The 22,685-nt window shown below is 39.5% G+C and overlaps 1 protein-coding gene and 1 long non-coding RNA gene across 4 annotated transcripts in view; both read right to left on the reverse strand.

Annotated features, from left to right (window-relative positions):
• CDH9 (cadherin 9) overlaps positions 1-22,685 on the reverse strand; it is a 237,858-nt gene that overhangs the window by 25,181 nt on the left and 189,992 nt on the right. For 2 of the 3 annotated variants that reach the window (XM_020809332.3, XM_078392719.1), the window contains exons 6-7: positions 17,240-17,427; positions 10,058-10,311 (exon numbers count right to left, since the gene is read on the reverse strand). In XM_020809332.3, the coding sequence (XP_020664991.3) occupies positions 10,058-10,311; positions 17,240-17,427 (442 nt within the window). The remainder of the gene's footprint in view (positions 1-10,057; positions 10,312-17,239; positions 17,428-22,685) is intronic. The other variant, XM_078392718.1, reaches the window with a different exon arrangement.
• Positions 73-4,854, reverse strand: LOC144588996 (uncharacterized). The gene is made up of 2 exons (XR_013544811.1): positions 1,365-4,854; positions 73-1,319 (listed from the first exon to the last, which is right to left on the reverse strand). It is a non-coding gene; the product is annotated as an uncharacterized LOC144588996 (long non-coding RNA).

Raw genomic sequence — 22,685 nt, forward strand, 5'->3', positions numbered from 1 at the left:
ACAACATGTGCCTCATTAATTTCTAGGACACCGTGTTCTTTATTTCTTCTCATTTTTGACGTTTCAATTTAATATATAATTACAGAAGTTTGTTTAGGCTGAAAACATAAGGAGAAGAATGTGAAAGGTGGGAAAAAAACAAAGCATAGATACATATTTTGTTTTTGTTTTTTTTCCTTAACAGGTAGGCTTTAAATAATTCAACATATCTGCAGACTAGACAGAAACAGAGGGAGGAAGCATACTTTCTTGAAACTTCTTAATATTTAAGAGGTCTAGTTGTACGCCTATAATAATGTCTGAGAAGAGGAGTTTAGTGTAAGAGTCCATGCTTTTCTACTTGATTTCTAATCACAGGATTATAGCTTTAATCATATGTGCCTGAAATTATTATTTTGAAATCATGCACATACAGTAGGTACACAAGTGGTAGGTAGGTGTGAGAAGGTTCAATGTTCATGCTCCACCATAGTCCCCTTTAACAGACACAATGGAACCAACTCCTTGTTCCAACAGGGTAATATTTACTAACAGCTTTTTGAACAACGTATTGAAGGAGAATTATTCTCCTCCAGGTTCAACCTTCTCCTCCCCCTCCAATGAGGGGAGAAAGTGGTTCAACAACTTCATTTCCAAAATGTCTCTTTTCCCCACCTCTTCCATAGCACAGACCTGGTGTTCTTTCATTTCTATTTCCAAGGTGAGGTTGCAGTGACAGCCGCAGCATGGGCAGATGTGAACCTCCTACCATTTTTCTACTTACCTGCCCCCTGGATGGGCCATATTTCCCAGACTCATGTGAGTGAGGAAGTCCACCCTTGTGCAAGGCACTCCATTTGTCTTTCCTCTCACTCCATCCTTCCTCCCAAGTACCTCCTTCCAGCAGTGTTCTTATCTTGCATCTCACCCGTTCTCCTCAATAGGATGGCTGTCTCTGGAGACAGAGCCTTCCTTGACTTTCAGTTTCCTCTCTAGGCACCCTCAGTTTTCCCCCCTCAGCCCAGGGGTTCTTTTTAATTATCCAGTCACACCCCTTGGTCACTTTTAATTCCTCCTTATTTTCCTCTGTTAACCCAGCTTCACCTCTCACACCACTTTAGCTCCATCTCCCTTTCCCTCCACATTTATGTTCTCCTCTAGCTCCTGTTCCTCCTCCCCAATTAGTTGGATTTTTCCTACTTTTTATCCTGCTAAATGCAGGCTCTTCTGACCCCTAGGGGGCTCCCCTTCTTGTTCCATTGATCTCCTTATGGGATCAGTGGCATGCCATCCCTCTGCTCCTGTGGGAAGAGAGAATAGCACATGGAAGGTGCCTCCATCTCACTCTCCTTCTCACAGTAGGTTTTATACTCCTCAGAATGCACAAACCAGTTGGTGAAAGCAGAGAAGTGTAGGCAGGGTTTTATGGACCTATTTTCACTTAGGAAATACAAAATCTAGTACAAGGTTCAAATGTTGTAATAGTATGGATCTACATTTGACATACCCATACAGGTCAAAACCCTCATAATAGTGGGAAGAAAGCTTAGGAAACTGGGCAGCATGCAGAGAAAGATCATAATCTATAAAGTTTACCTAATCAATACGTTAATGTGTTTTACTTCTGCTGTGACTTTCCTGTACCATAGAACTTTTGGACTTCTCTTTCACTCTGACACAAAACAAATTCCTTTCAAAAAGAAAGCAAAATTCAGGATCTATACCTTCACCTTACTTTCATGGAAAATGAGGATATATGTAAATATCTTTTCTTTTATCATTGCTTTTCAGCTTCCCCCATGGCTATTAAAGCGCAGCGTACGATGTCATGACAGAATGACATAAGATAGAAGGCTTTGTGGAGGAAGCAAATGGTAAGACTAAGCTGCCAACATCCTTCCTTTTCTTGAAAACTGCAGTGGCAGTGTGACAACCAAGAATCCTTGGGGGAAACAGGAATAAAAATGCTACCATTTTGAGAGTCTCTAAGTAGCACTTAAAATGTACTACTTGATTACACACCTTTTCTTGTATGCATTGATTTGACTCCATGAAATATCATATTTTTAGGTAATTTTGAAAATCTCAGGGGAAAGTACTGCAAGAAAATCTTGGGGAAGATATGGGGGGGATTACAAACACACTACATGCTCCTGCTTTGAAAACAATATAGATAACATGCTTCACACACACACAAATCTGAGGATGATACTTTTGGTAAAGACCCACATTTTATTAGCTGGATTATATTGCAATTAGTCCAAGTAATAAAAATCTGAAATTTTAAAAAAGTGTTCTACTGCTACTGTATAGGAATGGAAAATGTAGATGCCTCTATCACATACTCACATAATGACTGAAAGGATGTTTGGTAAAAGAGAATAGCCCCTGAATGAAGGCTATTTCAAAAAAGGTTCTTCAGAACTGGGTTTTGGAGGAGGATGTGAGAGATAGGAAAGGAAGAGGTTTTCCATTCTTGTTATCTGTCCCTATCGTCAGACATGAAGGTGGAAACATAGAAATGGAAATGAAAGCAGCTTGGTGTTAAATAGTGACAGCAAGAAAGAAAACAGGCATGAGATACAGAAGATGTGAGAGGCATAAGGGCAGAGAGATCTCTGTCTATTCATCCTTCTTTTTGATCAGAGAATAAATGTCCACAGTTCCTATTTTTGATTATGACAGCAGCAGAATAAACAGTCAGAGACCAAAGTTTGCTGTTCATATAGACTGCCGATTTATAAAAGTGCATTAAAAAAACCCTTTCCTTCAACTGTTCTACTTCACATAAGAGGTTGTTATCCCATAAAAAAGAAATTGTGCACTTGTTGCATTGATAATGCACCTTCCCTTCTGTGAACTCAATGATGTGGCACCTCTAGCTTTTCTTGTTCGTACAACCACTTTATCTTTACGATAACCTGTGATGTAGGTTAGGCTGTGAGATAATGACAGGCCTAGGGCCACCCAATTATCTACATGGCTTCTAACAATACTCATTCTGCTGTCTTGTGAGGAAGAAGGGGTCAGTGTCCAGAGCACTATGTCCTATAAGGTGCCATATAAATAGGCATATGAATAATGAAACAAATAAAAATGTCTCAAAAAACCTGTTCTGTTTTGTTTTGTTTTTGGCAGGCAGGAGATTCTGTCAGAGGGTGGCCACTGCTCTGTGACCAAAAAAGGAGGGTTCTTTGGCATAAAATTTGCATATTCTAATTTAAATTAATAATGAAAAACATCACTATTAGACATTTTTGCTATAATTTAAGTGGAAACACATTACTGTTTACTATACTGCATAAGATTGAGACTAGGTAATCATGTTATATATCTGTATGTGTGATTTGCTGTTTCTTTCTTTTTTTTTTAACAAAATGATCATCCCCACACCATTTTACTTTTAAAGAGAGAGAGAGATGATTAGATCTATTTAGCAATCAAAGCTATGCAACACCAAAAAGGAAGACAGTTCTCTAGCCACCCAATGTCACTGAGAGGGCACATTAAACATGTAGGCTAAAATCTAAAACCCAAAGTGGAACAACCCAGGATGAGCAATGAGATTCTTGAATCCAGGGACTACATTTCCTAAAAGCCAGTGACCTGAAAAATTGAGTTGTCCTTCCCATGGAAAGGAAACAGCACAGTAGAGGTGAGGGGGTGAGGTAAGACAGACTTCTGTTAAGATTAGTAAATTGGGCCATTGAGCAACAGAAACCATCTACAAGTAAAACATCCTCACGCTCACCTGAAAGGGGGACATTAAAGTTTGGAATTCTGTGTAAATACCTAAATCAATAAGGGGGTATGAAAATGATATCCCTGAATATGTGAGAAGTGATAATAGAAGTTTGAATAGCAATATACTGCCAGTTAGAGGATACTTCAAGACAAACAGCTAGTTTTGATAGAGTAGTGAAATACGTTGTTAGCCAATGCAGCCTATTTTAGCAAATCGCATAGCAAAACCCATTAATTTTGCTAGGGTAGCAAGAGAAGAAGATTGTTGCATTTTCTTAATCAGCAAACTTTCTCTCGCCTAGCAGAGACTATGAGATTTCGTATTGGTCTTGTGGCGCAGTGGTTAAAACGCTGTACTGCAGCTAAAACTGTGCTCACGACCTGGGGTTCAAATCCCAGGTAGCCGGCTCAAGGTTGACTCAGCCTTCCATCCTTCCAAGGTCGGTAAAATGAGTACCCAGCTTGCTAGGGGGGCAATGTGTAGCCTGTATAATTTTAAAAATTGTAAACCGCCCGGAGAGTGCTTGTAGCGCTATGGGGCGGTATATAAGTCTAATAAATAAATAAATAATCTGCCAGTTAGGTGAAAATATATGAACAAAGATAGTGGAACATAAACATTTTATGTATTCTTGAAGGCTTTCACGGCCAAGATCCAATGGTTGTTGTAGGTTTTCTGGGCTGTTTGGCCATGTTCTGGAGGTTTTTCTTCCTTATGTTTCGCCACAGAGACTGGCAAAATGTTAGGAAGAAAAAAAGCCAGAACACTGCCAAATGGAAAACAGAATTAATGTAGATGAATATAGTTTGCAGAATTAGATAATCTGACATTCCCTGGAAGCATTTTTAAAATGAAGCGATTTATACCTTAATATCCAGATGAATTTTGGCTGAAATGGTTATCTGATTTTACACTGATATTAACTCTTTCGGGGATAAATGCCAGCTATGATGGACCACCACAGACTACAAACTACAAAAGGATATTATATTCATATAGTCCTCTGAGGACTTTTGGGTGTCATACATTTGACCTTGACACAGGGGCTGAAATGACTAGACCTTGGGAATAGGTTTGTGGGAGTGGCAAAATATGATAATGCACCAGTGAGTTCAGAACTGGGATGATGGAACTTTATTACCAATATTTATTTATTTTATTTATTTATTTAATTTATATGCCGCCCACACTACCCAAAGGTCTCCCTTGAAACCCTTTCTTGTGTGCTTGACCGTCACATTTGCCAGACATTTATCTAGAAAATATGCTGATATAGAGGACAGAAAGACATTAACCAGCTTTTATTTTCAGTGGATCAAATCCTATGATCTCCTACTATCCTAAGACTCTGCAGAAGTCATCACCAAGACTCCTTTCACTGCTTTTGATCAAACCTGTTAATTTGTGAAAACCAATTGCCATAAGTTTTGGATTGCCTCAGTGTGAATCCAATCACTGAGCCATCTGTATTAATCTTAGGAACAGTATTGCCCCCAAAACTTAAATGACTGCCATTTAGACCCAATACAGTAAATAAAATCACACTTCACAGTCCAGCAATGTCATATGCAGATACTTCGATGCTGCCTGTTATATGCTGGGAACTAAAGCAACTAAAGGGCTTCATACACATTTCAGTAATCACAAGTCAGCAATCACAACAAACTGATTCCAACCATCTGCTGCAAGAAGTCTTAATTTAGATGGGTGCCACGGTCTCAACTTGGAAATTAGGCCCAAGGGGGGGGGGGCTTCCTGGATATTGACTGAAAGCCTCACATCCAGTGACCTTATATTGAAATAAAATTAGACTTAAACACAAAGAGCACTGTGCTGTTGGAGACTGACACTTAGCTGTTTGCTTATGACTTCAGTCTTGTTCAAGACTGATTCCTTAACTTAAAACAGAATTTGTCAACTTCCTGAGGATCCCTCTTCAGTATTCTTAGGACAATCACTTTCTAGTGTCTGTTTTAAAACTGAAGTACTGTATGTTAATGACAAAAGTTTATCCAACATTCAGCACAGTCCCGGGAAGTTCCCAGACTAAGGGAATGGTAAACTGTGTATTCGCAAAGGCTTTCACGGCCAGGATCTAATGGTTGTTTTGGGTTTTCTGGGCTCTTTGGCCATGTTCCGAAGGTTGTTCTTCCTGATGTTTCACCAGTCTCTGTGGCCGGCATCTTCAGAAGACTGGAGAAGACTGGTGGTGTTTGTTGGATAGTTGAGCATTTATAGCTGTGGGAAACAGCTTTTGTCTTTTTTCAGGAGATAGGGTGATCAGCATATTTTTGTTGTGATAAGGGAGGGGGAGGGAGAGATTATCTGTCACTGGGATTGATGGGTGTCATTAGCTGGTCTTTTTTGTGCAATGATACCCAGCCCTTGTGGCTGGGTAGAGTTCGTTGACTTTTTTTAGGTTGTATTTTTCAGAATGGGGAGCCAGGCCATGTTTAGTTTTAGGCCTTCTTCTTTCCTGTTGAAGTTCTGTTTATGTTTATGGATTTCAATGGCTTCCCTGTGCAATCTAACATACAGATTGCTGGTGTTGAAACGTCAGGAAGAACAACCTTCAGAACACGGCCAAAGAGCCCGAAAAAAACCACAACAACAATTGGAATGGTAAACTCCTTCTGAGTATTCTTTACCTAAAACCCCCCGGAAAGGATCGCCACATGTCAGAATTGACTTGATGGCATGCATTTATTATTAAAATTTAGCTGGCTGGATAGCCCAGTGAGTTACATATCTGGCTGCAGAGTTTTGGAATTCACTTCTGCACTGTGCCTTCCGGAAGAGCCAGCCTGTGTGACCTTGGGCAAGCTACACAGTCCTAGAACACTCCCAGAAGAAGGTAATGGTAAACTACTTCTCTTCTTGAAAAACCCTGAAAAAGGTCACCATAAGTCAGAACTGACTTGATGGCACATGAGGATGATCATTTAATCAAGCACTCAGTACATTACACAGGGATGTGTAAATACTGTACTTCTGTGTTTACACCTGGAATGGGAAATGTGTAGCCTCTCATTATTGTTAGACTGCAACTTTTATCACACACCACTGGAATGCTGGCTAGGGCAGGTGGAGTCAAAGTGCATCTGAAAGACCACATACAGAAAAAAACAGCTGTGTGGTCTATCCATAGAAGCAAAGTTCTGGCTTGAGTATTACCCTCGTTGAGTTGCTATGGCATACCAACAAATCAAGCTTTTAAGTTCTATCAGGATTCATCATCAGGTACTGATGGCATAAAATTTGGCAGTAGGAGAGGGAGCAGCAGTATTTTGCTGTTGAATATACCATGATTAAGGATCAAATTCTACTGCCAGAGTACTAATTCTTTGGCAGCAGAATTCTATTTTCTGTAAGAGGTGCACTTCAGTAAACATTCTATCTCTTTGAGCCACTAGGCACAGTTACCTATTTGGCTGCAATTAGATTTTTATTGTAGTGGGAAACTTAAAATTAAATTCTGCTTTTGCAGATAGACGTTTATCTTGTTCCATGTATTTCTGCTCCAACAACAAAGGAGAACTGTATTCCTCACACAAGACAACAGAGGGATCCACAGGACATCTAAGCCTGGATTTTGGTTGCAGGGAGAGGGCAAACTGGAATTCGACACCTTGACACTTCCATCTTAGCTGAAACTGCAAGTTCCATGGTGTTTTACCAGTAGCCTGAACTCAGGAACAGATGTCCTAACATCTGACCCAATAATGTACCATCTCCTCTACTCTCATTTCTTCATGAGAATGAGTTCTGGTACACAATAGTGTACCTTGTTTGTAACTTACAGTGATCCAAGAAGATACTAACTAAGCCAGAACTCTGGAGACACAACTTGCCCTATGTATCCAGTGTGGTGTAGTATCTGGAGTGACAGACGAGAATGCAGGAGACTTGCATTCAAATCCCTGCTCATCCATGGAAACTCACTGGAAGGTGAATAACACTGATGAAACCACTCCTTAAATATTTCATCCACTTTGACATGACAGTATACATAATGTATACACCAAAGAGCTATCCATGCCATTACCTTGAAACACATGAATGAGCAAAAGGGTGTACATACATTCATTTTGTTGAATAATAAGTACATGCATAATTAACTAATATATGCACATTTATGAACAGCCAAACCCTAAGACAAGGAGTAGCTGTGCAAACCAAATTAAGCAACAATAAAAGATTCTTTCTTTTCAAACCTCCCTTCAAGAATGATACTATGGAGTATAAAATACTTTATACTTTCTAAAGAACCATGCACTTAGATTTTAAGTGCATGGTTCTTTAGAAAGTGTAAAGTATTTTGAGTTAACTTCTCCTTTTTAGGGTACTGGATAGCTGTAGTATGTAATTGTAACAAATTAAAGTAACAATGTGGAGCAGTGCTTTGATAGGTGACTTATGTTTACACACACACACACACACACACACACACACACACACACACACACACACATACACACACACACCTTGTTATGGAAGAATACAGGTGTTGATACGCTGATTTTTATTTGTCAGTGTCAAAATCGTGAATAAAATGTCATTTCAAAACATGTTAGGAACAACAAGAAGCTGTTTCCCCTTATACAGCTGTTATTTATATCTCCATATGTTTTTCAGCAGCTGTTTCCATCTCTTTTGCTACTTCTGCACACACCCACAGCCACGTGAACATATCGTATCCATGTGCACAACTGTTCATGGTAGCATCATTGGCATTGCCCTCAGATACCAAAAATATATTAGTGAAAGTACTAATTCTTGCATAACACACCAACAGACTGTGTCCCATTTGCAATTTTAAGCAAAGTCTGAAGAAATTGTAATTATTGTGTTGGGCAGACTAATCTCAAGCAACATGCAACAGCCCCATGTGCTAGTTTCTCCTGTCTTTATTTACCTTACTGACTTGCTGTGAGATAGTACTCTATTTTGCACCCAGAGTAGTCTGAGAGAGCCTTTTACTGCATCTTACTTTCTGTTCCTCCTTTAAACAGGATGGAGCTATTTTGGGAATTCATAACATGAAATGATCCCTAGCAGCAATGTTCTTGCATTGACATACCTTACTGGATAGACACATGCAAGCAATACAATACTTTGTGCAGAACACAAAGTTGTGTACAACACCACCACCCCATTTCATCAGTTTTTGTGCTTTTGATGAAAAAAGTCCTGGTCTTTTCATACTCACACAGAAGCAAAAAATTGTTGACCAACCAACCAACCATTTGTTTTTGACAAGGTGTCTCAATGTGTGGAGACAACCTTCTTCATTGTGAATAGGAAGATTCATGGTTATTTATTACAACTTTCGCCTTGGCTATATTTTCAAGAAATAATATGTGGAACCTGGGCTGGAGTAATAGGATGGACATATATATCAGATGTGATCTTCAGTAACTGGACATATATTCTTGGGTAATCTATCCATCAGAACCAGTTCTTTGGTTCCATCAGTGCTGTCTGGGACCTTTTTCACCCAAAAGGAAAACAGCATATGTTCTGAGTCATTCTAAGTTTTGAGCTGAAAGCTGGCACTTCAAAGCTCAGGTTGTCAGCTACAGTAACATCTGTGACTCTGAGATATATACTGGAGAAACATCAATGGTGTCTGAGATCTGCAGACTATCTCTTGTGTTATATTGCCAACAGGAATAGACATGTCACATAAGCAAAAAGTGTGAATCAAGTTAACATGTGAACTAGCTCGTATGGAATTAGAATTGAAAAATGGAATTCATAACCCTGTTATATAAAAAGACACTGAAGGTCCATTGCAGTCAACATCTATTTCAAAATAAGTGGTACATGGAGTGAGATCTCAAATAGTCTGAAGTCATGTATCACCATACTGCTACACCCTAAGCAAGCTTGACTTTAAAAAGTGTGAGGATATAGGAGCATCAGTGAACTAGATATGATTCACTCCAATGTTCTTAGTATTATACAGCCTTCCCATATCTGATGGCCCTCTAGATATTTTGAACTATAACTTCCATCAGCTCTAGCAAGCTTGATCAACATATAAAAGAAAATGACTGGGAAAATACAAAATATATCATTTATGTATTTTCCCAAATGTTCTTATATACTGGGTGATATATAAGTTAATTACATAAACAGATGAATTTGAATAATAACAAGAAAGTGAAAACACCTTGATGAAATTGGTAACCACTCATCTCTCTAAGTGGCAGGGTTTCAGCAAAGACTTTTTAACAACATTTGAAATTGGATGCCACTGTTCAGTTGTTAGACATATAGGAAAACCACACTTTCAATGCATTTTTCTGTTGCTTATGGAAGATGACTTACTTTATGATGTTCCTTGCTGCATCTGGATCCTGAGCTATCACTTGCCCAATGATACTTCCCTCCCTGGCATCTTCATCAACTTCAATTAGGCTTGAAGGTATGCTGAATACTGGTGGCTCATCTATGTCTTCCACATAAACTTTGACCAAAGCTGAATCCTTAAATGGTCCCAAGTAGAAAAATTGTGGATCAGGATGTGAGTTGGTTGCTTCAACTTTTAGGATATATAGGTTCTTCTTTTCAAAATCCAGTTGCTTGTGTCAAGATGTGGGAGAAATAAAAAGAATGCCACATAGAAAAGCAAACACATTTTACAAAGAGAAAGAAATACAACTATTACTGGAGGGTCATGCTGCTCATTTCAATGTTTGCAATTTGCTCTTAATGTAGACAGAAATTTGATCTGGCAATTAGGCTGGCAAGCTCTTGGCAGCAGCCCTAGGGTGGACACAAGTATTCAATGAGCAGGATAACAGAAATCTGGTGCCAATATTGTCATTTGCCAAATGAAACAGTAATTTGGCTAAATGGTTTGCAAATTAAATTAAAATAAAAGACAAAGGAAACACTGAGTATTTTTGAAAATCAATGGTTACAGAAATAGGCTGGAATGCCATACCATTCCTGTCCTACTGATCTTAGTGGTGCTGATGCCTGCATACATGTCAGTTGGATTACATGATCAATCCTTTTTGCTCCTTCTTAATGGCTACCTCCAGTGTGTCCATCATGCAATTTGTCTGAGCAACTCAAGTGGGGAAGGGACATAGTTTTGATGGCTTCCTTTCAAAGCCCTGCAATGTTTTCTGGGTGAAATGCAGAATATTTCTGTTTAGGTCAATAACTGGTGATAAGTTCAATGAGATGGAGCAGAACCAGAGGGTGGGAGTTTGTTTTCCCACTGTGTTCGTGTGGTCCTGAGCAAACTCCATGGTCCCCAGTACAAGGGAATGTTAAACCACCTGAGTACCTAGGAAACTTTAGAAATGGGCAACTTAAGTCACAACTGACTTGGTAACATAATTATTAATACTTCATAATTCAGGATAAACATATGATATTTTGCCACATGTTTAATTCTTTGTACAGAAGTGTATTTATAAAGTTAGCAGTAAATACAACTTGTCTTATACAACCTGTTCATTTTATTTCTCTAGCTCTCATTTTCTGTAAAGAGTCCAAGGCAGCATGCATGATTGTGTCAAGGTTTGAAACCTGGTATGTTGAATTAAGTTTGAACAATAACATAAAGATTAGAGGTTTTCAAAATAATGAGTCAACTTCAGCAGAGCAATGTCAATTAATTATAAACATGTCTTGGCAACTGAATGAATATTTTGGTTAAAATTTGTCAACAATAGGTATGAGCTTATTGTTTTAAAAAAGAGGTAAATGATGTAATGTATATTTTGAATGAAAATAGCATTTGTTGTCTTAAGGTATACTCTATCAGCGATTAAATAATTTAGCCATGGATTAGAACCCTCGAGTCTTGTTAGTCTAAAGCAGTCATTCTCAATGGGGGTCATATAACACATTTCAAGTAGGGCACAGATTGGACAATCAAATCCCCAGACAAGGAGTAGCTGTGCAAACCAAATTAGACAACAATAATAGATTCTTTCTTTTCAAACCTCCCTTCAAGAATGATACCATGGAGAACCATGCACTTAGATTTTAAGTGCACGGTTCTTTAGAAAGTCTAAAGTATTTTGAGTTAACTTCCTCTTTTTAGGGTACTGGATAGCTGTAGTGGGTAATTTATTTTGAAAGTATCCAGATTTTAATAGCTGAAATAATGTTCCTCACAAAAGGCCTTTCAAATGGGAGAAACACAGATTTCTTATAACACTTTGAATGAATGATAGAGGCTTATCAAGAAAGAAAGATTTATCAAAGACTACAGCTGCTTTTGGGGGACATGGGAGATATTGAAAGGAAAGCTCACAGCCCATACTGAAAGGAATGAGAATCTAACACTCGGATTGTTTTAAACCACCACCACCACCACCACCACCACCACCATCACCACCACCACCACCATCATCATCATCATCATCATCATCATCATCATCATCATCATCATCATCATCATCATCATCATCATCATCATCGAGTGACTCCTCCAGAAAGGGGGTCATTCTGCCATGTTTCTTCAGAGAATTAGCATAAAATTTTCTATGGCATATTCAAAGTATTTGAAGAGGAGATTGACTCCATGTCTGGAGCAATCTAAACTTGTCAGCATTTTATATAAAATGAAATATGGAATTGCCTTGGTGGTTTGTGGGAAACCAGAAAAGGCTGAATCACTCAGGTTGGCAGTTAGCCAGAGTGAAAGTCATGTGACACTGCTGCACATGTGCAGAGTTCAATATGCTGTGTCACTGCTGCATCAGACTACACTACATAAGCAAGGTGCTTACTAAGCTCAGTTGTTGGGTTAATGTATGGAGGAGCAGCACGTTACTTTGTCTGTTAGAATCATGGAATTGCCAGTTCTGAGGTGCGACGTATGTATATTTGTAAATACACTCTCGGTGAAGGGAACAATTCTCTGTGTCCCATGTCTTTGTTTTTGTTGTTTGGAGATTACAAGAAGAAGATCTCTAGAAGCTTAACAATTTCCACTGTGTATCTCTTATCAAATCTTATTAAAACTTTTGAAGCTGTAAGTCGGGACCCAATTACCTGTCAGTAGGATAACTTTTTAACTCCTTCCTGACCAAAATGACTGTTTGGGATTCATCATTGCAAGGGGATTCTGTGTCTGTTTGTAAAAATGCAGACATAGATATTAAAAAGAAGAAGAAAAGAAAAAGAGAGACCAAATATTCAGATACTCACTATAAAATTACAATTTTTTTATTTTATAGTTTTTGATGGTCTTACTCAATGTTAGTAGAGCCTTGATAATAGTGTTGTGTTTCAGTGAGAAGTAGTTAACTAATGAAAAAAGGAGTCAGCATCTGCATGGTTTCACATTGTGAATGGTAGTGACCAGAAGAGAATATCCTGTAGACCAATGGTCCCCAATCGGGCCTCCAGATGTTCTTGGACTTCAACTGACAGAAATCCTGGCCAGCAGAGGTGGTGGTGAAGGCTTCTGGGAGTTGTAGTACAAGAACATCTGGAGGCCCAAGGCTGGGGACCACTGCTACAGACCATCTTGACTGCTGCCATTGGTATCATCAATATTCAGGTTACTGATGGTTGTTGTGGGTTTTTCGGGCTCTTTGGCCGTGTTCTGAAGGTTGTTCTTCCTAAGGTTCAGGTTCAGGTAATTCAGGTTACTCTTTGCTAGGTAAAGTTTGGAATCCTTTGTCTTGCTGGTAACATGGGCAAGATATTGCCCACATTTATAAACTGGAATGAAATTTATAAACTTTGTTTAAAAACTAAATCTCATCTAGGTGGTTGTTATAACACTATACCTTAGTTTAACTTTGTTAATTTATGTCACAAGCCTCAGTGTAAAAAAGTAGGTGTTCAGACAGGAAGTTTCAAATGCCTATCTTTTAAGGAAGTACACCACTATTTTGATTTGTCCACTGGTGTGAACCTGTGAGAACCAAGCACTTCATCTTTATGCATTGATCAATACTGAGCTCCAGCACAAACATACTAAAGCGATATAAAATTTCTATATTTACATCATAGCAGCTGTTGTGAAATCAATGGGACTTATTTCCAAGTGAATGGATTTAGGGATTACAAACTTAATTGCTGCAATAAGGAACTCTGAAACAATAAAGGTCCTGAAACAGGCCTTTTGCTGTTGGGATACTGTTGTTTTGGGGTTTTGAGGTTGTTGTCTATCAGTCGATATAAATCTCAATTTCATCTTGCTGGGAATTGCTGAAGCATGCTACATTTGGCATGCACCATTAGGCGCAATCCGCATCACACTGAAATCAATGTCTAAATTGCTGTTGATTTGAGTGAATAGCCTTGCAGTAATTAGAGAGAAACATAGGTAAGATATTGTTCTCGTTGAGGGATACATCTTTCTATCTGACATTTTCAACAACCCCAAACTCAGCATTTTTAAAGAACAAAGTGCATAGCAGAAGCTGATAAATATGTTTTTTTAAAACAAACAAACAAACAAACAAAAACTCTAAAAACCTCATCCCGGAATTTTAAATATGAAAATAAAATTTAAAGCAAAATTTATTTAATGAAAAATAACTTCTATTTGATTTATCAAATAATAGGTCTAATGAAAGGTTTGGGAGCCAGTACATCAAGATTCAGTTAAAGAAATAGATTGGATGATTTATTTTTTAAAATCCTGGTGGTCATTCTATGGACTAGATTTTGGCCAGGTTTCAACATGCTATAAACCAGGCTTGTCCAACCTGCGGCCCAAGGGCCACATGTGGCCCAGATCAGCTCGTAATGCGGCCCAGTGCAATTTTTTATTTTCAAAGAAATTCCAAAGTTTCAAGTAACACTGCCGGCGCTTGCAGCCGGGGCACGTCACAACGGTGGGGGGGAGAGAGGGAAGTAAGGAAGGAGTGGGAGGGGAGGGGGGCCTGCGTGACTGAATTGTGCCGTCCCTGTCAATAGGTGGACTGCTTCCCGGTCCCATAAAGCCACCGGAGTCAAAGCTGGCAGCCTCTGCTGTCTGAGATCGCAGCTGCCGGCAAGCGTGCTTGGAGCGGGGCTGCGGAGGATGGCTAGGGCTGCCCCCCCAAGCGGCCCAAACCAAATTTTCATCTTCTAATGTGGCCCAGGGAAGGTGAAAGGTTGGACACTCCTGCTATAAACTATCATATAGTATGATATGAACAAGCTATTGGTTGATATGTGACCCATGTTCTCTCCTTAGTTGTTGTGGGCCATGAGAAGGACATTGCAGTAATTTGCTTCTATTTTCAACCAATCACCATTTATTATTCTGTGAAAAGTAGATTATTTGGATAATTTAAAATTACTTCAGGCAAAGCTGAAAAACTTAATCTGCTGGATAGTTCAGTGGCTTAGATATCAGGCTATAGAGCTGGAATTTGGGAGTCCAAATCCCCACTGTGCCTCCTTGTCAGGAGTTGGACTCGATGATCCATAGGGTCCTTTTGTCTTTTCTACAGTTCTAAGGTTGACATCTGAGATGGACATAACTAGTTCAAAATAAAAGCAGATATTTACAATCTTTCCTAGCAACCACTTCAGGAGAGGAGAGGGGAGTGAGATACCACACCAGTCCAATATAACCCTAAACCAATCTGGTACCCTTCACATGCTTCAGCTCCTATTAGCATGGCCAAAGCTGAGAGATTACAGGAAGCCCGAAATATCTAGGGGAGATGAGGGTGTCGGCAGCTGCTTAAGTCTTAGGTCAAAACACAGGCATTTTCTTCAACAAATACATTTTCTTCCTTCTGTGTATTTTCCAAGACAAGAAAAATGATCAGGCTGCAGGAGATATTTGGAGGTGGAGATCAGCAAAATGGTCATTGTCCTGTCAAGGCCACACACTACCAATAAGAGGAAGGGATAATTAACTCTTCCAGGAACTCATGATTCCTCCTAATGTCCCCCATGGCCATTTCCCCTTTTCCCCCAACTAGGCATATTGGTCTGGAAGCTTGGCAGAGGACTGGTGGAGAAATATTACAAGATAATAGAAAAGATATTAGAAGGTGGAGGAACTGGAAAAGAGAAGAAGTGGGAAGTGGGAAAAGAAATCCTAACTCCCAAAATACATTGGGAGTATTTATCATTAAGCCGTAAAGATTTCTCCTGTTTATCATTAAGCCGTAAAGATATGAAAAGTTTGAATTCTCATACCACAACAGTATCTAAACAAAAGTCCTTTAGTTTTGGAGAAAAAATGGGAAAAATGGATGGGGGAGTAGACAGAACTAGAAGCAGAATGGACAGAAGAAAATATCTTGTCAGTCTATAGAGATAATAGAATCTTTTACTTTGCCATTTTTTTCCACTGAGAACTAGGTCATGTGATGGAGGTGGTTTATACTGGAATCTATACAGTGGAGAAGAGGAGGCCAGGTCATTCAACCCACTGTCTTAATGCAGTACTAGTCTGCCTCAACATATGGATAACAGCTCAGAGCTTCAGTAGGCTGGAAACAGTAGAGGAAGGCCAAGCAAAGGCTTACTGTTGTGCTACTATGTTCCTGTAATTTTCACACTGTTCTGTCTACCTCAATAAGGAGTTAAGTGTGGTGTTCCTGAATCAGTTCCAAAACTCCAATCTGGAATTCTCGCAAACCACAAAAGTAAATCCCACCTCCGTCATCTCAGTGCAAACATTGCAAACAGAAAATAAATTCCACTCGTTTCTGTAGAAGGGGTTTTAATGTGTTTCTCTCCCAATCCCATTTTGCTGTGGAGAGACAGAGGACAGATTTGCTGCCTGGCACAGAAATTGGTTTTCTCTCTTTTTTAGAGATAACCTCTGAGGAGAGACCATCTGCTAGTTTGGTGATGGGCCAACAAAAGAGGACCTGAAAGCAGATGCCCTGAGCCAGCAATTCCTTGCAGGAACTCTAATTTGCCCACAGAACGCCTTGGCCTGCAGGTGTTCCTCTATTCAGTACAGGAGAGAGGACAGCTGACATACATGCATGAAGGACACAGGAATGAGACATTCCTGAAAGCTCTCTCCCTCCCTCTAAATCCCATCAAATTAAGAAGTTGAGAGAGGAAGCTGTGTATGCTAAATACTGCTAAACACCCGTTTTTGCCTGTCTCCTTTGTCTTCTGAAATGGGAGATGTAAGCCCAGTTTGAAATTTTGTTTTTACAGTTTTTTTCTTCTCTTCCTTCAGCACAACATATAACAGTTGGACTGTTTTCCATCTACAACCAAAATGGCAGAGTTCAGCTGGTGAGCTGCTTGGTGAAAGGACCCTGCCTCCTTTGCATTCTCAGCAGGGTTTCCATTGCCATCCTTCAAAAGGGATCATGCAAGCATATTTGAGCACATCTGACAGGCCAGAGTTGCTCAGAAAATCCCTTCAGGGGAACTGACATGTTCATAAAACACAACCCCTGAAGGCCTGACTTTTTAACAGTCACCTGGCAAAGAGGGAGAAGAGCTGGCCTAATATGCCAGCACCTCACCAGTTGACCTCTTCTCCTGCTGCCTGCCTGCAAAAGAAACCTCAGACCCTAGAGTGCTAAGTCCAATAAAAGAGAAAGAGGAGAAATAAACCTTTTTGACAGTTATAATCCCTTCTTGTGTGTCCTTGTCAGTGATGATATCAAACATGTCCGATCCATCGCCAGCAGTGATGCTGTACTCAATCTCAGCATTTTCACCCACATCAGGGTCATTGGCTTTTATTCGGCCGAGTGCAGTCCCAGGCGGCGCAGACTCCAGGGAGCTGAACTGATATGTGCCTAGGAAATAAAACAACATCTGTGAGAATGTTTGTGTTGTGTGCATAGGTGTTTCATTTTTTTTCAAGCCCAGGAAAAACAGAGATGTCTCCTCAGTTGAACCATTTAAAGAATATCACCTTGAGTCACCAAATCTGTTTGAGAACAGAGGCAGGGAAGCACCTGTCAGAGAAAGACAGGGAAAAGGGAAGAGACTTTGATTCTTCAAAGGCCTCCTGGACCTTAGAACTGCATTTCTTTTGAACCTTCTTCACTTCAAATGCAAACAGTAGTATTTCTGCACCTGTTGTGACCTTAGCAATCTAGTGGCATGAATGGTTGTGTGTGACACTATACAGTATATCGTTTTATGGGTGTACTATGTATATACTTACAATGACAATAAATTATTTGATATGTGTATATTTTGAGTGGGGGGGGGAGATCAAGAGTTTCATTCCTTTCGCTTAGACAGCCCCAGAAACTATTGATATTGGGGTCAGAACTGCCACTGAATTTCGCCTGGAGCAATCTTTGAGGTGACTTTAGAGGCCTTTGTTCAGACAACAAAGCTGTGGAAATGTTCAAAGGGCCTTTAAAGGAAGATGTGCTGAGTTTCTCAGTAGAGTCTGTTACCTCTCTGCTTGAGGAGAAGTTAAGTAACATCCAGCTGATCTGCCAATTTTGTCATTGAGTTTCCAGATATTAGAAATTTTAGTGCAAGATGGAGCCTTATGAGACACTGCTTGTTGGCTGACATGCATTAGAAGATTGATCATAACATTATGCTCCCTCAAGTCTATAACCTTTTGGCTCTGGAGAAAATTGAGAACATTTGTAACTGTAGTGTCCATCAAGCAATCTTTTTCGAAGGCCTCCCATTGTTACAAGTGCCTCCTTTTTATTGCAGTAGAATAGACATGTCCACATAACACAGAGCAAAGGTCACATGATACATCAGTCACTGTACACTAAGATTTTTAAACCTGCAATCTAATTCACAGTTGCTTGGGAATGAACATCACTAAATAATATTGCATAATGCACTTCTCAGTAAATAAGCACAGAATTGCACTCAAAGAAATGTATGTTCCTGAATGAACTTCCACGTATGCCAAATTCTTCAGATGAACTGCTTTGAGTATCATAGATTCCTGAGGCCCACAAGGTAATTACAAGGATCGGTGGTTGAGTCCTCCCTTTTTAACTCCTTCCTAAGGAAGCCTGATGATCCACCTTTTTTCTGCTTTTTAACAAGCTGGAGAAAACAGTTTCTAAACAGCCTCATTGCTGTTAATGGTTGTTTGGTGTTCTTGTTTACTGTGCTTGTAACTTGCTTGTGTTTTAAATCACATATAGTCATTTGATAGTTTTAATTTCATTTTTAATTGAATTTGTAATACTATATGAAAACCATCTTGGGGGTCCTTCTGGATTAAAAGATGTGGAAAATGTAAATCCAAGCCAGTATGATCAGAAGGTCTGAACAAAGAAACAAAGAACCCAAACACATACATATGTTTTAGATACATTTAGATGAGAACCAAAATACAGTATGAGGTAGGATGCATCAAGGTGTTCAGCTAGGGAGTTAACCTAAATGGATTCCACTAAAAGCTAGTCAGAGTTACCCATGGTGGTTGGAATACAGAACTTCAGATACATGAATGCATTCATCAGTGTCTGTATGCAGAGTTATTTCACTTCTCCTTTACTAGTAAGGGCATGCTTTAATGAAGAAGTCATGTAAATAAAGCCTTTGAATGCTTCCTACTATAGAAGAAAATGACCAGCTTCTACATATGAAAAAATTTATTTGTGTAAGGATTTTTTTTAACATAAATAAGTCTGAAATTCAGTCAATGACCTCTCCTGTTAAGACCATAAAAAACTCCTATCAGAAACATTTGAGCATACCTGGCAGTTCTATCAGGTATGGACAACTACCATGGACCAAAAGAGTATTTCTTTTCCCTCAGGGAAGCTGAAGGAGGCCACCACTGCTTTCATCAACAAAATGTATACTGCAGTGGCATGAAAATTAACTTTTGGTTTAAAGGCACATTTTTTCCTTTACAAAAAAGTGTCCATCTGCTTTGTATACAAGTACTGTAGCTATGGCCGTAATCCTTTTGCTTATGTATGAAAAATCACAAACGTTTTGATGGCAAATTGTTGCTCACTAACAACATGCTGGTGGCATTCCTGGATGTGCGTCCACTTGAGGAACTGCTGGACACACAGGCCCACAAGCAGCACCTGGTTAAACCTCATCAATATGCCACCAAGTCGTAAATGATTTCCCTCACACAAGCATAAATTGGCAATTGGATTCTGGCCAGTGTGTCTCTAGAAACAGAAATCTGTTGCACAAACAGTCCAAGCAGGAAGTAAGCACAAGTAATACTTTTCTTTCAGTTGCACTATAGAGGTTTGGGGGCAGGATTAGCACCAAATATGGTGACAGGAGACCCCTGGGGCTGCCAAAAAAGGAGAGAACTGGGGCTGCATGCTACTCATGATTGGTGTGTTCCCTATCTCTGGTGTACATGATATTGAACTAGATTGATAGGTTTAAGGAAGCTTCCTATTTTCCTTTGATTCCCTCAGTTACAGTTTTTTTTTAAAATCTATGTAGTTCAGATGTTCTGCATAGTCCAGAATGTGCTTCTGATTGATCAGGGAGTGTCTGTATAATTGCAGTGGGAAAATGTGAAAATCAGTACCTCGTTGACTGATCAAGAGAAGCTACAGAAAATCTTTCAAAGCATTTGTCATTCCCTATTTCTCTTCCATCACAGAAAGGCAGTCTATGTTCTGCTAGCTCAGATTATTGGAAAGCTATTGAACTGTTATGAAGAGCAGGCCCACAAAGAATCATATTTCAGTTGTCCTTCAGATACATTGTGACCAATCTGTGGGCCACCCACCATCTTGAGGAAGAGAAGGACATCAACAGAGGTGTTTGAAGGTACCCCAAAAGTATTATACTGGAACACCAAGTTCCAGTATTTGCTGATGACCCTGTTTCCTTAATGAATTGAGCTTTAAACTATGAGTGGATTTTTTTAAAGCCCTCCTCAACTGCAGTCAGAAGTGGCAAAGACCAAAATGCTACATCTCGGTCTTCCAATATATATTCTGTAGGTGTTGTACTATAATTCAGTGCAACACTACTTAGATGCAAGCCCCATTGAATCCATGGGACCTACTCCCATCTACTGCAGAATTGCAGCCTTGGAATCATTTCTGGCACAGCAAAGAAATTTAATGAGAACAGGAGGGGGAAAAAGGGAATTTCAAGTTTGTATTTTTCTACCTGCATTTGCGTGAAGAACCTAATTAAGCTTGTGCTCACACAATCAATAAACAAACGCAATTCCTTGTAATCACAACTCTGCATTAAAGCTTGAATTTCAATTGGCAAGAGACAAAGCTGAAGCAGGCTTAAATCAATGTTGGCAGATACGTACCTGCACAAAAGAAATCTGATAAAATGTCAGTGTAGTAAGAAGGGACATATTTTGATTTTTTTTCTCCCCAGAAGTTTCCCACCCCACTCTGAAATGAAAATAAACGATTGGATGCAAATTGTATAATGCCAATTCAGTAAGAGCACTGGACCAAAATGTACTGTACAGGAAAAGGGCCCTTTAGGGGGAGCTGTGGAGCTGAATCAGAGCAAAGATAGCACATCATAGGCTTTTTGTGTGTGCAAAAGATGATTGAGAAGAAAAGGGTAATGTGAGCAGTGCACTTCTACAAAGGTGAAACAACCACTTGCACTGTAATCACTCTGTAACTACAACTATAACTAGAGCAGTTATACAGCATATATAGGCTCTCTGGAGACACAGCTTCCCATGAACTCTGGAAGATTTATTTGTATTGGCCCTAGCTCACTATATATCTAGTTTGCCCCAATTTTAAAGCATCTGTTCTTTTTGTTCTCTCAATGGCTAGGTGCCTCCCCTATGTGTTTTGCCCAGAACTCCTTCTGCACTCATGATGCATTCCAGTTTCTCCTTGCCACTTTCTATATCACATGTCCTGATTTACAACGGTTCTCCTTCCCTCATCCAGATGGAAGACATTTCTACTGGCAAGTGAGCAGATGGCAATTGACTACTACAGACCTGAGTGGGTGAGAGTTGTGATGGTCCATTTTTTGGTACCTCTTGTATTTTTAATAGAAACTTGTTTCTTAAAATAAGCTTGGAGGAAACTGATTCCTGGAAATGAAATCCTTACACAAGGGGAGGGAGATGCAATGGTCAAAATCTATGAGCATGGAGTGTACTTCTTTTAGGACCTGCCAAAATATGGACTTTCCATGCTCTCAATTTTGCAAAGAGGGCAGTAGGTAGCAAAACCAGAGAGAGGCATCATGGCAAGCTTTCTAATCTTTAGTGCTGGACTTGCATCTGAAGAGTATGACAAAGCCTTTTGACTCACTATACTTTAGTTCTTTAGGGTTTAAGTAAAACAGTGGCCATGTAGGCTGGGATATTTTGGATCTGTAGTAAAAAAAAAAAGGTAATCCTCTCCCCTCCCCCCCCGGAACTGACATATTCAGAATGTGTATAATGATGGGATTGGGGTGGGGGGTGAGGATATATATATACAAATATATCTTCCTAAATTTGTAGGAAAGTTGTCTCTCAAGAGCCTATCATCTGTCATTAACACCCCAAAAAGTATTCCACTTAATCAACTCCCACCCGAGTTAGCCTTCCAAATATAAATACTTATCCTTCCCACATCAAGAGCAGAGACTAAAATTGAAAGGAATCTAGATCGTGGACCCCCCCTTTATTTATTTATTTATTTGTTTGTTTATTTGTTTGTTTGTTTGTTTGTTTGTTTTAGCTGATACATGAAAGGCATGTACAGTAGAACACTCATGGAGAGAGGCATACAAATTTATTTAAATGCCATTATAAATCCAAATGAAGGTAGGCAGTCCATATAAACCCTGAAGATTATCAGACAGTGGTTTATAAAAAACTGAACTAGAAGAGAACTAGGTAGGTCAAGGGTTGACATATTTGTTAAAGGTGACTTGGCATCTGGCAGATATGTGCAGGTGTATAGTCACTGGGACTGTACATTTAGCAAATTAATAGGTGAGGGCAATTGTTAATCAATGAGGTTAAACTGAAATTTATAGTCTTTAGACAAGAATCCTTAGAAGTCTGTTGTAGCGTGCACAACAAAGGGCTAGTGCACACAGTATTTTGGCTGCATGGGAGACACAGTGGCACTGCTGGTAGAGAAGG

This window comes from Pogona vitticeps, chromosome 4, assembly GCF_051106095.1.
Source record: "Pogona vitticeps strain Pit_001003342236 chromosome 4, PviZW2.1, whole genome shotgun sequence".
NCBI lineage: Eukaryota > Metazoa > Chordata > Lepidosauria > Squamata > Agamidae > Pogona > Pogona vitticeps.